The 18,635-nt window shown below is 35.9% G+C and overlaps 1 protein-coding gene across 2 annotated transcripts in view; it reads right to left on the reverse strand.

Moving 5' to 3' along the window:
* Positions 1–1,414: 1,414 nt before the first annotated feature.
* The window catches only part of hck (HCK proto-oncogene, Src family tyrosine kinase), an 18,012-nt gene continuing 791 nt past the window's right edge, over positions 1,415–18,635 (reverse strand). The window contains exons 2-13 of one of the 2 annotated variants that reach the window (XM_030139316.1): positions 13,548–13,687; positions 12,464–12,497; positions 11,769–11,862; positions 11,503–11,598; positions 10,974–11,077; positions 9,865–10,014; positions 8,897–9,049; positions 8,628–8,810; positions 7,253–7,329; positions 5,868–6,021; positions 4,321–4,452; positions 1,415–4,145 (exon numbers count right to left, since the gene is read on the reverse strand). In XM_030139316.1, coding sequence (XP_029995176.1) covers positions 3,943–4,145; positions 4,321–4,452; positions 5,868–6,021; positions 7,253–7,329; positions 8,628–8,810; positions 8,897–9,049; positions 9,865–10,014; positions 10,974–11,077; positions 11,503–11,598; positions 11,769–11,862; positions 12,464–12,497; positions 13,548–13,679 — 1,512 coding nt within the window. In that variant the 5' untranslated portion in view covers positions 13,680–13,687 and the 3' untranslated portion in view covers positions 1,415–3,942. Of the gene's footprint in view, positions 4,146–4,320; positions 4,453–5,867; positions 6,022–7,252; positions 7,330–8,627; positions 8,811–8,896; positions 9,050–9,864; positions 10,015–10,973; positions 11,078–11,502; positions 11,599–11,768; positions 11,863–12,463; positions 12,498–13,547; positions 13,706–18,635 lie in introns of both variants that reach the window. The other variant, XM_030139317.1, reaches the window with a different exon arrangement.

The following is an 18,635-nucleotide window of genomic DNA, read 5'->3' on the forward strand; positions in this document are numbered from 1 at the left end:
GTAAATTAACGTGTTCCATTGACCCACCTAGAAAAGGTTCAACTGTTAACTAGTACAGGAAAACACGACCATCAACGCTACTGTTATATTGACTGTTAATATGCTATCAATTTGTTTCAGGAAGCGTTGCTTCTATGTTCTGCTTGCACATTTATATTTATTTCATTAAACTTGATGATGATAATAAAAAACTAAAAAAAAAAAAAACATCCAGTTTTGCGGCGGTGTCTTCAAGTTAGTAAAATCACCAATCAGAAATGTGTCTGTATGACAGACCTACTGGGATTTAAGCCTGTTGTTTTAATATATATGTATGTATGGTTAGAATATTTACTCTGTCTACCAGGTCATACTACATATTAATAGAATGTGTGACCTATACACTGACAGGTCAAAAATAGTCCTCTGTTTTTGGATAATTACTGCTGTGATTAATTTGTTTCAGATCCATCAAGCTCTTTGTGAATAGATCCTTATTTCTTAAATAACCATCAGTTTGGTAGACAGCATGTAGATTGGACTGTGTTTCAATGGAGAAAGGTCATGTGGACTGATGAGTCCAGATTCACCCTGTTCCAGAGTGATGGGTGCATCAGGGTAATGCAAGAGAGGAGGATGAGGAGATTACCCATCATGCCAAGGGCCTACAGTACAAGTCTGTGGGGGCAGTGCTATGGCCTGGGGATACTTCAGTTGGTCAGGTCTAGGTTCAGCAGCATTATGTGTCCATAAAATGAGGTCAGCTGAACCTGAATATACTGAATGGCCAGGTTTTCCATCAATGGTTTCTTTTTTTTATGTGATGACAGGCTCAAATTGTGAAAGAGTGGTTCAGGAAGTATGAGATATAATTTTCACACATGGATTGGCCACCATAGACTGTAGACCTGAACCCTATTGATAATGTTTGGGATGTACAGGAGAAGACTTTACACTGTGGTCTGACTCTCCATCATCAATACAAGATTTTGGTAAAAATAAATAAATAATGCAACTATAGATGGAAATGTTAGGACATTTTTAACATTGTATGGAATAAATGATGCCTTGGGGAATGTGTCCTGTGGTCAAGGCTAAAGGCAGTCTAATGAAATTTTGTGTGAGACCTTCATTTTTGCTGGGCAGTGTGTATTTAATATTATAATAGCAGCTGTGGCTCAGTTGGTAAAGTGGGTCATCCAATGACGGAAGGGTCGGTGGTTCGAATCCTGGCTCCGTCTCTCCACAGGTTGAAGTGTCCTAAATTGCTCCTAGTCGCACGTGGCAGCAGCCGCCTGCTGGTGTATGAGTGTTTGTGTGAATGGGTGAATGTGAGGCTTTGTACAGCGCTTTGGGCACCATGAAGGTGTAGAAAATGTGCTATATAAGTGCAGTCCATTTACCACAATGGAGGCAGCCACGCAGGTAGAATCTACTTTCTATAATAGTTTATTCAAAAGTTTCACCACAGTTGCATAAACCCAAGCCTATTACCATACATGCAAAAGATTTTATTTTGACAAAGAAAAATATTCATCTTATGTACAGGACTGGGCAACAATTCAATATTGTCACATTTCATATATTTTGTTCTCCCTGAATGGATGATGATGTCATCATACCAAATCTTTGCAATCTTAGGAACCTGGTCAATTAAAGAAATCAAAGAAGTAAGCATAACATAATTTATGAATCACCACATACCTAAATGAACATAATGCAGTAAGAAATATTGCAACATTAATATTTTTGCATATGCTCCTCCTAACATTCATTAGTTATGTGAAAACTGCTACATGAGAAACATGTAATCCAAACAAGAAATGATGATGAAGTAGATCATACTTTGGGAAAGTTCACTACATTCAAGATACAGCCATGTTTAATGCAATGCATGTGCATGAATAAATTAATTTTCCATACAGACAAATCAAGGCAGTAAGATATAAAAAATCACAGTCTGCTTTTTCCTTTCATTCCTGAATAAAAATAAACCTCACAGGGGCTAAAAGAATCAACAGGCATTATACATGACCCTATCCCGGAGCTCTCTTATTTCTTTGCATTTACAGAGTCTATATGTATATACTGTATACACATGTATGTACTATTCAATGTTAAATCTGAAAGAAAAGAAACAACCCCCGCAAAAGGCACAATAAGGAGCACATCTGAAACAGCCTACAGCATAATGGAAAATATTATGGACAATAAATAGAAGATTTATGCATAGTCAATCATATGCATGTTGAGAATTGTGTAAAACACTGTACATCTAAGTAGATGGGAATAAAACCTGTGCCTGCTGAATTGTTGATATCAAGACAAAATGAGCTTAACACTGTGCTTCAAAGTGAACATCTGTATCGGGGTTGTACCTTTCTTTGATGGATGAACACTGAGTGCTGGAGCATAACTAAATCCAGTGTTTTCCATGTGACTGCGTTCAGGTGGCCTGCAACCATTTGCTTGTGAAAATGAGTGTGAGTGTCTTGCAGTTAATATTTGTATAATAATGTGTATGGGGCAGCCATGCTCATCTGATACATAATATACATGTAATGTAGAAGTCCTTCAACAGCGGTGAGTGTGAGGGACTGTACAAAAATTATAGGGGTTGGGGGTTGTTATAGTCAAAAAGTAGGAAAGCTTTCTACATAAATGCTTTGTTTTGTTAAATACAGAACATTTAATGTGCACAAGACGGTCTGTTTTTGTTTTTTTTTTTCCTCAAATTGATGGATCAGTTTCTTATAAATGTCCTATTCTTTTGCTCTAGCTTCAACATCCAAACACTTTTGCTATTTTCTTCTATTTGCTGCAGACTCCTAATTTACCCTCCCTGAACCATTAAACCACTGTGCTATAATCTATTTTATGCTGAAACTTAGTTGTGGTTTGTACACAATGAGCATTGTGCAAGAATTACTTATACAGTACGAGCAAATTTGTTCCTAAATGCCACATACTATACAAATGATTCAGGACAACGCGATGCGTTCACAGTTTTTTGTGTTTTGAAGTGTGTTCTTCACATTTATTTGACATGAGTGGTACAGATAACCTTCATTGTGTTTATGTGTAATTTACACAATGTTTTGAAGCAACAGGCATTTTCTCAACCTGATTTGGTCCGCCAGTCATACTTATAAAAGTAACAGAAAGCTTAGACATGAATAGATGACTTTCAAAAGCTGCAGATGAGCAAGGCCTGTCTCCACCAAGAACGTAATAATAAAACAGTGATGGTCTGTAAGTCTGCTCCTTGTGAAAAATTGAGTAGTTTCTGTTGAGTTTTGTGATCATAAAAACATAGTACAACTGACCCAGCTGTTTCCACACTAGCCTATGATCAGCGCTTTATCAAACAGCATCTGCTGAGGTAGGACTGTGTTGTCATCATATTATTATTGATAAAGATCACAAATAGTACTTACTGAATCCCTTTACTCTGTACTAGAATTACACTGTTAGCCATGAAGTTGGAATAAAATATCTCATGAAATGATTGTGACAATGTGATTTATTCTTGTTAGATAAAGTGTAACTGGGACTCAGTATGTAATCATTGTACCAGGTTAAAGGTGATTACTGATGTGCCTAAATAGGAATAAAAAGAGGAATGCATCTAAAAACAACAATATTCCAACTTTATGGACAACAGTGTATATTGTCTTGAAATATGAACAATGTCAGTGCTGAAATTCACTCCAATTTGAGTTAAATCCCCCAAAACTTAAAAAAAAATCTGAGTTTGGACCCTCCCCCAACAAGTATTGTACAGTCCTTTGTTAGAATATAGTCGAGTATGTTTATGTGAATGGCAGACTGAGAAAGATAAATACAGAAGCTGACAACAAACCCTTGTCTTTTTCTAAACTACACTGTATTAGGAAACAGGATTTGGTCATATGAATCAATAGAAAGTAACTTAATAAGAAATGTGTCTGTGGTTGTGAAATCTCATGGCTGCTGCTGGTACTGGCTCTCTGTGGCTGTGTAGAAATCCTCCAGTACGCTCTGCAAGTAGTCAAATGTGGGACGGTCCTCGGGCTTGTTCTTCCAGCACTCCAGCATGATTTCATAGAGTTCAGTGGGACAGCTGTCGAGGCGCTGCATTCGGTAACCTTTCTCCAGGGAGCGGATTACTTCTGGGTTTGTCATCCCTGAAAACAAGAGCAGATAAATGGATTTAGAGGCTGCAGAGCACAGATCTTTTTCCTCTAGAAGTGTGTCATGAGGTGACTGATGATAGGACCACTTGAACACAGTGTTATTGTAGCCCTGTAACACCTGAATAAACACATTTTGGATATGAAATGGAAAGACTGGTTCATTTACCTGGGTATGGTGTGCGTCCATAGCTGATGATCTCTGTTAGCAAGATCCCAAAAGACCAAACATCTGATTTGATAGTAAAAGAGCCGTAGTTGATGGCTTCAGGGGCAGTCCACTTGATGGGGAATTTGGCCCCTGGTTTTTTGGAAATTTTGAAAAAAAAAAAAAAAAAAAAAAATTAAAACTATATTTGGAATATAATACAATAAAAAATATTACTTGCACATCATTGTTATGACTTTTATTACTGTCATCACTTTATCATAACTTTTATTCTGAGCCCATTAAACTATATATGTATTTTTTATATACAGTGCATACTATATTGTATTATAATATTATAACATAATACGCTACTTATTATTATTTACTGCTTTGCCACTTGTTTGTACTATACAATGTGCAATTGCAATTTTTCACTCCTGTTTTTTATAATTATTGTTTTGCTATTTTCTTGTGGTATTTCTTGTGTGTATATTAGGTGTTGTATTGCTATTGGAACCTCACTTTCCTGAGGGCTCTGCCCAAAGAATCAATAAACTTCTGCCTAATCAAATCTAATCTAATCTAATCTAATCTAATCTAATCTAATCTAATCTAATCTAATCTAATCGGATATAACGTAATCTAATCTAATCTAATCTAAAATAATATAATCTAATCTGACATAACATAATCTAATCTAACCTAATGTAATGTAGTGTAATCTAACCTAACGTAATGTAATGTAATGTAACACAACATAATCTAATCTAATCTAACCTAATATAATGCAATGTAATCTAATCTAATCTAATCTAATGTAATATAGTGTAATGTAATGTAATCTAACCTAATGTAATGTAATGAAATGTAATCTAATGTAATCTAATCTAATCGGATATAACGTAATCTAATCTAATCTAATCTAAAATAATGTAATCCAATCTGACATAACATAATCTAATCTAACCTAATGTAATGTAATGTAATCTAACCTAACCTAACGTAATGCAATGTAATCTAATCTAATCTAATCTAACCTAATGTAATGTAATATAATATAATCTAACCTAATATAATGTAATGTAATGTAATGTAATCTAATCTAAACTAATCTAATCTAATGTAATATAATGTAATCTAATCTAATCTAACCTAATGTAATCTAATGTAATGTAATCTAATCTAATGTAATGCAATGTAATGTAATGCAATGCAATCTAATCTAATCTAATCTAATCTAATCTAATCTAATCTAATCTAATCTAATCTAATCTAATCTAATCATCTCCTTCCCATTTTACACATCCTCTTAAACTCTTTCACCCTATCTCCATTCAGTCACTTGACAGCTGCTTCTAAATTTTCTCACTCTCTGCTGTCACTCATGTTGAAATTAGAACATGTTACTGACACAAATTTCCCCTAATCTGTTGAAACTGGGGCTGCTCCTATTTCATCATTTCCAGGAATCACTTCCCAAATTTCTTAATCTCATCTGCTGGTGATACCTGGCTACACAACACACACACATCCACACACACACACACACACACCCACACACATACCTTCCCTGGCTGTGTATTCATTGTCTTCAATGATACGAGCGAGGCCAAAGTCAGCAATCTTGCACACCAAAGCCTTATTGACCAGGATGTTTGCAGCTCTCAAGTCTCTGTGGATGTAGTTCCTCTGCTCAATGTAAGCCATTCCCTCTGCAATCTAGGACAAATAAGCAAACAGCCACTCTCAGTTAGACAGGAGCAGAATTTATCCACCTGTTCAGTAATTATGTTGATCACCATATCATTTTATACGTAATTATACTGCATCAAATCATTTTTTTTAATACTTTATTTTTAACTAGGGCTCACTGGTTGAACACATACTATTTAAATGACAGACAGTAGTAATTATGCTTTGTTTTGTTTATAGTCCAGCCATTTTCTCCAGCACTTTATGAAGATATGTTCCTTGATCTGTAGGTAATAAGTCAATCTTTCCATGGAGTAGATTTCCTCTATTATAGCCACTGATCCTCACGGGGTGCATCAGTTTTGAGCCAGTTCCTTGTCATGGCCTTTTTGGAAGCAGTTAAAAGAATTTTAAAGAGGTACTTGTCTTCTTTCTCTAATACATCTCCAGGTAGCAGACCCAGCAAAAAGCATCAAATTATTTTAAGAGCATTTATAGATGATTTTAAAGGAGGATTTTGGCATATAATGGAAGTTTATTGTAAAAAACATGAGATTTTACTCATACTTGCTCTCTCGTCGTGTATCTCATGTATGTTGGAATTAGATAAGCCTACAATCTAAAACTCTTACCAAATCAGTCATGGTAGGGTTGGTTCAAAACACGCATATTGACTTTCACCTTCTTCCTCTTCCTTTCCCTCTCTGTACTTTGTAATCAAAATGAAAAACCTCATTCAGTGCAGTGGAAAGTTCCTTGTGGAATTATTCATATTTAGCAGATTTTCCACAAGGGGGAGTTGCTTTGTCATTGTCATAGTATTTCTAAACATGCTAACCAGTGCAACCTACATGTAAATAAGTACACTGGAAACACATTAAACCTACATAGCCTCTAGGTGTCTGTATGGACAGATGTAGATGTGTTGATGCCGTCAAACTAATATTTTCCTTCAGAATCAAATTTCACAGTTATTTCCTTTTGGCTCAGAGTATTGTGTTGAAAACTAGTTTATAACTCACTATTCATCCAATACAATAATTTCAGCCATTTCATGTTTACTGGTGTAGCCAAACCACAGCTCCTATAAACAACAGACTAGTGTACTGCAGGAAAAATGTGAATATTCAAAAGACATCCTGTTAGACTAGAGACAAACAATGGAGTCACACTGTGAAGACACAAAGAGCCAAACAACTGGAGGATCTGGTCATGCCATCTGTCACATGTAGACGAATGAACCTCGAACTCATTTTACCTGGGCAGAGAAGTCGATGAGTTTGGGGAGCTGGACACGATTGCCTTCATCACTCTTCAAGAAGTCTAGCAAACTACCTGTGAGCATATATAAAGTTTTTATTAAACACATGGGACATATACAGTCGTCAAAGACAGATTTATTGTGTTTTGCCACATGTGCATCGCACACAGAAAATTGAAATTACAAAAACTCTACGGCCCCGCAGTGCAACAATGAACATCTTAGAAAAAATAGAATAGAATTGAACTATAAACAGAATATAACTATAAACATAGAACATAGAATATAACTATAAACAGCAGGAGGTTGAGGAGATAATATTTCCCTCGAGATTAATAAAGTAATCTATCTATCTATCTATCTATCTATCTATCTATCTATCTATCTATCTATCTATCTATCTATCTATCTATCTATCTATCTATCTATCTACCTATCTATCTATCTATCTATCTATCTATCTATCTATCTATCTATCTATCTATCTATCTATCTATCTATCTATCTATCTATCTATCTATCTATCTATCTATCAATCATAAATGAACAGTAACGGTTCAACAGTTAACTGAGGGATGAGTTACTGACTTAAAGTGACATATTGTTAGCCTCATAGCATAGTTGCCTTAGTCATAGACTATATGGACAAAAGTATTGGGACACACATGAAAAATATTTTAGAAATTTAGAGGTATAACATGTAAAATCATAGTCATGGATAAAAAAAAAAAAAAAATAATAATAATAATAATAATATCAATGTTGAGAGTAAAAACCATCTCTGAGGAATTTAAACAAAACTAACCAATACAATGATATTTATTGTTTATTGTTTTGTATCCCAGACCCCTGTTAGAACAGAAACACCTGAATTCAACGTGTCCCAATACTTTTGTTCATATAGTGTATGACTCAATGAGGCTATGCGACTAACAATATGCGAATGAAAGTAACACTACAGGTTAAATGTAGTGGCTGGAGCAGTATGCACATATGTGGTGTTTAACATTCTGCTTTAATATTCTAGTATTTAACATTATTTTACTTTTTAGTAAAAATGTTACCACATTACTTGCTACTGCCAAATTATTAATTTAAATTTCCCCTTGCAAATGTTACTGCTAAAACTGTCCACTCATGGTTGTTTTGCTAGTTCCCTCTTACAGTGAATACATGTTTTACTGTAAATGATGAGACTTTCCACAACAAAAAAAAACTGCATATTTGTTGTGGTAACTGGACATATTTTAAGTTTCCCAACGCTGGCTTTTTATAACTGGATTCATAAAAGTGTAGTACAGTTTGCAAATGTACTATACAGGCATAAACACACTTCCAGTGCTGGAACACAGGTACAAACAAACACACTGACCTTTCTCCATGTACTCAGTGATGATATAAATGGGCTCCTCCTTGGTGACCACAGCATTGAGTCGGACCAGCTTGTCGTGCTGTAGAGTCTTCATCAGGTTGGCCTCGCCCATGAAGGCCTCCACAGACATACTGCCAGGCTTCATTGTCTTCACTGCCACTTTGGTGTGCTTATTGTATGTAGCTTCAAACAAAATAAAACTTAAAGTTAGTAACTGAGTGATGAAAAAACATCTGACTGTGCAAAAAGGTCATTTAGGTCTGTCTCACCCATCCAGACTTCTCCAAACTGGCCGGCACCGAGCCTCTTTTCCAGTTTGAGTGATGATCGTGGGATTTCCCAGGCGTCTTTCTCCCATGGCTTCTCAGGTTTGGGACTCAGACAAGGGTTAGTCAGGGTCTGGCAGAGGCCGTCTCCCTGTTCTGGAATAGAAATAACAACAATCATGGCCTTATGTTAATCAGCCTGCGTATGTATTTTAATACTTCCTTTTCTTCATTAGTTTTGCTTTTAGTAAAAATCCATTGCATGCTCTTTTTTCTGACCTTAACACTTTTAAGACTGCCTTTTTAACAGGCCACATAGGTGTCTTCATCGTTCCTTCATAATTAAAATGTCAGAAAATGTCTTTTTTGCCAATTTTTTGCACCTTTGTTTTCAGGAATATCTTAAATTTCAATATCTGGCAATTAATTACCATTATTCTAAATAATAAATGCTTAAAACAGTGTGTTTTAGTAAAAAAAGAAAAAAATGGACTTGAGTTTTTTTTTGTTTTTTTTTGCATATTTATTATCAGAAACTACTGTAAATGTCCATAATGAAACTTTTTGAGATTACAAAAATAGACTTTCAACTATTTTACATCTGCTCAAACATCCTTTTTGGTCTTGAACATTCAGTAACCATATTATGGATTCATATTTTTTGTTATTTCCAGGTGTTTCTTTTTAGCCTGTGTAGAAGTGTCTGAAACATTTCCTTGTCTCCTTGCCATAAAGTGTTGTATAGTGTCAGAAAGCCAGAGAGCTTGCCGTTGTTAAAGGGTTAATGACGTGAGCTCAGGGTGAACTCATTTATTTAACCAGCAGAGTGTGCTGTGAATCAACACATTGCTCATCGATGGCAGCTTGTGACATTTTACCATAAAGGGAAAATGAAAACAAACTTATCATAATTCCTCAATAACACAGATTTTTCTTTTGCTTCTTCGACACATACTGTCAATAAAACTCACTTTTGTAATGGCTGACCAGCTCCTGCAGTGTACTGAAGGTGATGCGGGGAGAGATGTAGAATCCTCCGTTGTCCAGCGTACGGATCTTATAATGTTTAACAGTGTCAGCAGAGTGGGCATCATGGTCTCTGACTGACAGAGAGTAGCTGCCTGCAGTGAAAAAGAAACAAAGACAGCAACTGTCACTGTATGTGGGGACTTTTTAAATGCTGATGCTAAATATTTAGTACTTGTATTGCAGATAGAGGATATTTGCAGCTTGTTTTGAATGTTTAAGTGACCTATTAAATGTTTCTTGTGGTTTTCATAGGAAGGTCGATTCGAGAACTGGACTATAATGACAGTAATAGAGGTTTTTGGATGTGCTTAGACTTGAAACAAAGACTTAATCGTATACTTTATTTTGTTCAAGTGAGTGTATGGTGTTCATAGTAAGAAATATGCCCTAAAACTTCTTTATAATCAAACAGTAAATGCACAGTGAAAGAGATGCCTGGTCAGAAACACTGTTAGTGCTTGTTACATATTTTTATGGCTTAAAAGGTTAAAGCCATAAATTAAATTTAGTTCTTCCCCCCTGTTACAACTGCCAGGGAAAGGATACAGTGTTTATTTAGATTTAAATTTATTTAGGAATTGTGCAGATGAATGTATGTACATAAATGTAGAATAGAACAGAATAGAATAGAATAGATCTTTATTATCACAGTCACAGGAACAATGAAAATCAGTTCAATTTAGCAGCGAAAACACTTAGTCCAAAAGGGACTGTATATGAATAAATAAATAAATACATACATACATACATACATACATACATAAATAAATATCACACAGAGTATTAAGAAAAAGTAGGAATGTACAAAGGCTTCAGAATAAAATATTAATACACATGTGCTACTAAAGTACTTCTGAAATTAACAAAATACACAAAAAGAAATATACAAAAGCTAACTCTATACTACAGATGAGAGGTATATACAATGAATAGGCTATATACAGGTAAGTCCATAGAAGAGTAAGAATATAGATACTCAACCTCTGCATCCAGTGGTCATGTAACAGTATAAACTCATTTCTTTGTTCCAGTTTTAATGGGTTTTACTCACCCTTTGTGGTCTCACTGTCTCGGATCATGAAGGATCCTATTTTGTTCCCAGGGGCCAGCAGCTGCCGCTCAGCATCTTTCCTGCTCACACCCTTGAAGAACCATCTAAACAACAGGAAAAGGATCAGTTAGTACAGAACAGAAACCTCTCAACGAATCTGCTTCCCCCTTCATTCATTACTACTATGTAGAACTGAAAAAGTCCTCACATTATTATTATCATTACTTATATGTGCAATGGTCTGTTTTTGCCACTGTTTTTATTGTTAATGCTGTAATTATTATTTTCTTCTCCTTTTTATCATCTAATAATCTAATTTAATCTTCTAATATCTGCAACTGGGACCTTAATTTCCTGGATGGCTCTGCCCAACGGATCAATTTAATGTAATGTAATGTAATCTAATCATGATACAATTTATATCCTTTTATTATAGTTACTAGTAATACACCACTACTACTTGTACTTCTACTGTAACATAGTGAGAAAAATGTTGAAATTTGTTGATGTGTATGAACGTGAAACTTACTCTTCAGCCTCCAGAGTATCTTTAGCTACGTAATTACTGGGGATGTAGCCTTCCTTTCCTGTACTGATTAGCATGGCTCTCCACCACTCCCCCGATCTACAAAGAGGACAACGACAGTGAGCATTTCCTGTCCACGATGATATGATAAACCATATATTACCAAGAGCTCAAAATGAAATTTAGAAGCAGCTAAACATCAAACAACTGTGCAGCAAACAAAGTCCTGTGAGCTAAGCATCAAATGATTCCATCTGCGGTGTCCTTACTCCTCTAAAATTTTCAGCTTGTCCCCCTTTTTGAAGCCGAGGTCTCCATCATGAATGGCCTCATAGTCATAAAGTGCCATGGCAATGCTTTCACCTGCAACACAATCGAAATCAAAAGATGATAATGCACATTTGAGGTGAAAAGCAGCTTTCAAGGTTTAATGTCAGCAGATGGGTAACATGTTGAGAAAATATATTTGTACTTGAGAATGTGACTTTTCATGGGTTATACTTGTACATTCAGTAGCTTCGTATCTATCTGTATTACTTTTTTAAATACAAGCACGGCTTTACCTCTGATGTGTATCTATCTTTGTTAAACTCGGCTCCTCATACTTTGACTGTAACGGACTTCCTTGCCTGCTGGATAATTATAGCAGTGGGACTGGTCTCCTGTGTAGCAGAGGCCTCTGTGGGGAGGCTGTACAAGGGGCTATCGCTCTGCACCCACACACTTTGCCTCCTTCCTCTTTTTATACCAGAAACATGTTACCACGACTAAGCAGCACTGACACTAACAGCACTGTATGTGTGACTTGTCTTGCTGACAAACTCTAAAAACAACCTGCAATCGAAAGACCTGGCGGTTTATAATTGGTTAAATTTGATAATGTGAGTCGATAATGTTTGCATAAGTCTTGTATCACAAATGGTGTGTGTAGAGATGGTGTTACTGTAATTCTCAGGGGACTCACCTTCTGAAGACATGGCGTTGGATGGCATTTTGCTCTGTAAAGACAACAACAGTGTGAGAAGGTCAGAAATGATCCTCAGCCTTATTCATGCGGTCCTTATTCAATTATTATTCATAACACTGACATGATATTTACATTTTGATTCAACAGTTTACATGAGCTGCATGGAAATTTTATTGTACATATTTGTACATGTAAATTCCTTAAATGTTAGCATGAATCAATACTCTGGTTTTTTTTAGCGTGATTTTTAACATTCCTTATTTCATTGTAAGTGAAAACCAGACAAGATTCCCTTTAGGTCAAATTTCTGAGAAAAGATGACGCAATTGGAAAAACAGGACTACTTTGTAAACTAAACTGAAATGTGACATGCAGCAGAACAAACTGATAACACATCAAAGCAAGTTAGGAAGGAAGGATATTATCAAACCAACTTTGAAAATCATGTTATTGATGAAAACGGTCTTTTGGTGGATTTTCTGTTTGTAAGAATTCATTTTTCCAAATGTCACACAAAAGATAGATACTTTATTGATCCTTTGCAGGAAATTGTTTGTTACAACAGCAGCAGAGAGTTGAGCTGTGCAGAGACCAGACAATCAGACTGAACATCTTTACATTTAGACTATGAGATAATTTATCAGGTTAGAGTTTTAAGATCTCTTAGATGATGTTGCCTAATATTGAAGTTTTAATCATACATCTCCTGCCTCAGTGCTCTGGTTCTGCTTCTGTCACTTCCTCTTTCTTTAGCGAGGGTAAAAGAGACATTACAGTCAGCACACAGGAAGCACTAGCCAGAGGAACCACACTTAACACACAGTGCAGCTATTTTACCCATGGCACAGATCAAAGTCTGACCAGTATGCAAACTCGCAACAAATGACAGGAACATATTCAGAAGGCTCCTGTATGAAACACACAGTGACTCAGAGTGGCAAATACATATCGCACTATACTCTTTCACTTTGTAAAACAGGACTATTTTCTTTTAATTCAACACATTGGACTCTACATCTCTACTATAAACTATTGCGTTACATCTCTACTTAGTTTTCACAGTCTTTTATCTTTCACTTACAGCATTTTTCCCAGAGTTCCCTGTGGTGGGGTCTTTGACATAGTGGGCTGTTTGTGCACGGTTCTGCTGCTCATCATTCCCCGTTCCTTTACCAAGAGTCTCCTGCTCTTTCTTTGAACCCACACAGCCCATGGCGGCTTCTGCAGGAGATCACAAGACAGAAACAGGAAAATACAAGAATGAGAGATTTGAGGTAAAGAAAAAAAAAAGTGATTAGTCTGGCATTAAGCTACTTCATATATTTTTTTGAGTTTCAGGTAGTAAAACTGAATTAGGTTTACAAAAAAACAGACTTCTAACAACTTCTCATATCAACATAAGGCATAAATAGGTGATGAATAACAGCAGTTTCCTAAAACCCGCCTGCAGACATCCTCCTAATAAATTACCAGTTTCAGTATTATAACTTTAAATGGGACAAAGGAAAAGTATTAGTCAATTATTAAACATGCAGCGTTACTTAATACATGGTGTTACAAATAACATACAGCTCATTTTTGATCTATTTTAATTGTGATCTTTATAGTCTGTATATAAGTTTGCATTTTGCTCAATTCTTATGTATTTTGTTAAATTTTATATTTGTAAAAGTATAGTTCAGGTCAGGTTTAGCAACTTAGCTTGTGCTCTGTGGCAAAAATCTATGCTATACACTTACCTGACACAGATAACACTAAATAACACAAGATTAATACTGAATATAAAACTAGCCCTTTGCAGTAGAGGACCTACTTTTGACTCTTTCAGTAAAAAACATGTCAAAGTATGTCAAATAGGGTGGAGAAAGTGTAAAAATGGCATTGCAGATGATGTTGACGATGCTGTATGTGTTCTTCTCTGTGGTTAATGTATGCCTTAGTTCTGTCCAACGGCACTGTTTTAATATATAATTTAATATATATTGGCATCGGCCATAACAACGTGCCTCCTTATTTAACTGCAACATCTAGGAAAGACTTTGTTTTTGTATCAGACTGCATCTGTCTGTGTGTGTAAATATATCTACATGTAAATCTGTATGATGTTATATGGAACAAGGCTTTATGGGAGCAGGAACAAAGCAGGACTCTGTGTGATGGGAGATAAAAGGTGGGTTTTATTGCTTATCTGGATTCACATAAACAAATTGAGACGGAGAACACGAAAAGGGTTACACTTTACAGCTGTCATTGCACCAAGGAAGTACCAGTAATCAGGAGTTCTCAATAACAGAACCCCGCTACCATGCAAACAGATAAATAATATCATTTTACTTTCATGACACTTAAAACTGATATTCAGATTAACTCCAATTCACAGCGATGCTCACAGGAAACAGCTTAAAGTGATAGATATGGCGATTCAACCGCTAAATATCTCTGCAAATACAATGCATTATGTTATATAATTATGATGATACTGACCTTGTAGCTGACGTACAGCGATTACTAGTGGAAAAAGTTTCATTTAAGAATTTAGACACAGGAAGTGCTGGTGTGCTTGAGGTTAAATTAGTGGTGTTCACATACTTGCTTCCTTTTTTACTTTGTCCCGTACTTGTTCCTCTTGTCTCACGGAACCAGGGTCAAGTACTTTGGAGGGTAATGATGTCTATTTAAAATATATCCACCCTGATTCCGCTTTTATGTGAAATCAAGACATAGACATGATCTGCTATCGTATGTTACTGACCTTGGCAAAAAACAAAGAAAAAACAAACTGCAGTTCATGTTATATATGTTATATGTTAGTGTGCTTGCAAATGCAGGGGCGTATCTTACGTGGGTCATAAAGCTACAGCAGGTGGTTGGTGGTTATAGTAATACTACCTACTTTTTCATCACAGGACATGAGTCAGATTCATTAGAATTCTGACAAATAATGCAATCCCAGTAAAACTTTGCGTAGATTGCACTGTTTGTTGCTTCCATAGTGTAGTTTTATATGCTCTTGAACTCTAAATAAAATTAAGTGTGTTGAAATACAAATACATCACTGAGTATAGACATTTATGAGCATAAGTGTGTGACATGTCATCCTCAGTTTGTAGGCCTTATTGGGTAAGTGGTTGGGATGTTCACCCAGTTTATTAGAATACTTTTTATTTTATTATTTGTTATTGTTGTATTTATTTATTATTTTATTTAATCTTCTTATTAGACTTATAGAAAATTGCATACATAAAGCAGCAACAACCCCCAGCCTACTACAAAGTGTGTTATAGAAGACCTTAACCAGTAAAAGATGAAGAATACAATAATAAGATACTGATTGGATCAAAATAGATTTTTAAATGTACCATTAAGTAATGTCCTCTGTATGCAGAGATGTTTTTTTTAATGCTTATGTACTTGCTAGGCAGTTTCAGAACACTAAACTTGCTTGGTTTGAGTTCTATAAAAGTGATTTGCGTCTTAATGACAATCGAATCAATGAAATCAGTTGAGATGCACTGATGTACACAGCATTCCACCTATCAGCTCTGACCTTCAGGGCTTAACATCATAACATGGCAAAGGTAATCTCTTTGGTCAATTGATATACTAATTGACACTTTGGCACATTTTAGGGTACTTCATAAGTGTAAGGGAGACAACACTAATTATAATCCACTGAGAAGAGGTTTAACAGACATAATACACACATCAGATTGGCTGACAAAATCACTGATGTGCAACTATTTTCATTTCTGTACAGAAGTTGATAGACAACCAGAAGTTATCAACCTGAACACAATCACTGTACTGTAGCTGCTTTTTCAGTAGTTCCTCCACACCCACAGACTCAGCACACTGTAAAACACCTACTGTTTAGAGTGATTTACTGCCTCACGTGTCACTCACTCTCAGTACTTAAAGAGCAAGGAAGTGTAAATAAAAAAAACCCCAAAACAACATGATTCTCACACCCACTGCTATTCTTCTGAGCATATGAAGCTCAGACAGACTGGAGTGGAAACAAGCACAGTGCTAGACAGCCACATGACACACGGCTTAATTACACATTTCCCCAGTGAAACAGCAGGAGAAGAATGGGGGCATAAACCTCCATATGCAGGTCTAATGTTAATGTTTAATGCTGCAGAGTAAAGGAAAAGGAGGTCACATATGGGTCTCATCTGGGCTTAACACCTGGAGGATAAATTTAACACCAGCATTTGGCTGATGCTCTTTGTTTTAGAGGGAATTCCCAACAACAGTCCATAGTTCACTGTCTCAGCCCCCTATTGAATGATGTATAGACAGCTATGGGAATGTATCTGCACAAGTTTCACAGAGTTTCATTTGCATGCCAAGGCTAATACAAAAAAGAAAGCCAAGTTGATGGAATTTTTTTATGCCAACTTCAGCATAAAGCTTGTGTTGAGGATATGAAAGATAAATCTATGAGAAGTTAGCTATGCATTAGCTTTGCTGGCAGTTTCAGTTCTGCCCTCCTCTTTTGTTTATTGTTCTCCTCCTTTATGACTTTTGGAAGCAACACTTTGTTCTGTGGCTCATAAATGGTAGCATTAACCGACAATAATAATAATATTGTTCCTATCCTATATTATAAAAGGGAAGTGGACTCTGTCTGTGTGTCTTGGGCATCACACAAAATCCAGAAAGAGCTGACTGCTGCAGTTTCGGCTTATGTATTTGTGGTCAAGGAAGAGACAAGCAAAAACGACAAGTTGATAGGACCAGTATTTTTGGAGATAATAGTAATTTTGAAATACAATGGTCTCCCAATGGCCCTATGCCCAGAATCATAGAATCATCATTAAAGTGGGTTAGATAGCATCAGATAAACAATAGGACCATGCTGCCATGGTGTCAAATTGTATGTGCAGAAACAGACATGCCAGCTGAGAGGTTATTCGACTGAAAATGCCAGTAGAATTTACCAAGAAAGTAAAGAAAGTAAAGGAAGAAACTGTATCAGAGGCTCTAGAGTCTAGGTTCCCTATGGGTCAACACATTAGTTAATTAAATTTCAAGACAGCACAAAGTATTTTACTCTGCAACATGAAACTGTAGAATCAAATGACTATTGTTGAAGGAAACATAATGTCTAATAGTAGAAATAGTGGAAATTCCAGATCAAGATGATGACAGACTATCACCATTTCATCTGTCATTACTAAATACAAATACATTCTTTCAACATATTTCAAATAAATCAATTACAGGAACGTGTGAAAAACAGATATGATATATGAGATATGATGTTACTATCCCTTCTACCATAAATTGAGGTAAGTGGTCATATAAAGACCAATATCAGCCTTCACATCTAGTCTAACATGCAAATAAGTCCGGCTGCAGTTTTCCAACACAGTCATAAATTTGTCAAACATGCTACTGTGTTCAGTTTCTAATACCTATGGATAACACAGCCCTCCCTGCATTTCTGCAATAACACAAGAGAACAAACATATAGACATACTATTTCATCTCTTACAGAAGCATTTCCTAATTATTCTAGGTAAATCTGGCTACCTGCAAGCAGGGATGAGATTCCCAGTCACCGCACTTACAGTAGCTCACCTCAAATACTGATAGAGGTCCATTTATGACACTGTGACCGAGTCGAACATAACAGAAGACAGGACAGGTAATTCATGTCAGCTGTCTTTTTCCCCCTCAGATGTAAATTCAGTGGCATATGAAAAGCTGCCAGGCCATGTGTGTACTTGTTTAGATTTGCCTCAGGCCATAACAACATCATCTGCTGCTCTGGATGGAGATGGAGAGGAAAAAAAGATACTTACAGCCCCAAGATACTAGTTATCTTTTTTTTTTTTTTTTTTTTTTTTTTTAAAGAAGGAATAAGCCATTATGATGTAACTCACATATTAAAACATGGAGGTAGCTTTTATTATTATCTCAGTGTATTTTGGCTTGAGTTTTAGTGTATTCTGACATATATTAAGATTCAGAGTTTATGTGAGATGCAGTATCATGGTTACTAACAAAGCATTTTAGTTGTGAGATACATTTTACATCTCATATTATGGGTGTGTACAAAGACATTTTAGTGATTTTGACCTCCTTTGTCAACACAGGAAACACATGAACTAACCAGGAATTTTGACATTAAAAATGCCCCAATTTGAGCTGAAATCAC

The sequence above is a fragment of the Sphaeramia orbicularis genome, chromosome 7 (genome assembly GCF_902148855.1).
Source record: "Sphaeramia orbicularis chromosome 7, fSphaOr1.1, whole genome shotgun sequence".
Lineage (NCBI taxonomy): Eukaryota > Metazoa > Chordata > Actinopteri > Kurtiformes > Apogonidae > Sphaeramia > Sphaeramia orbicularis.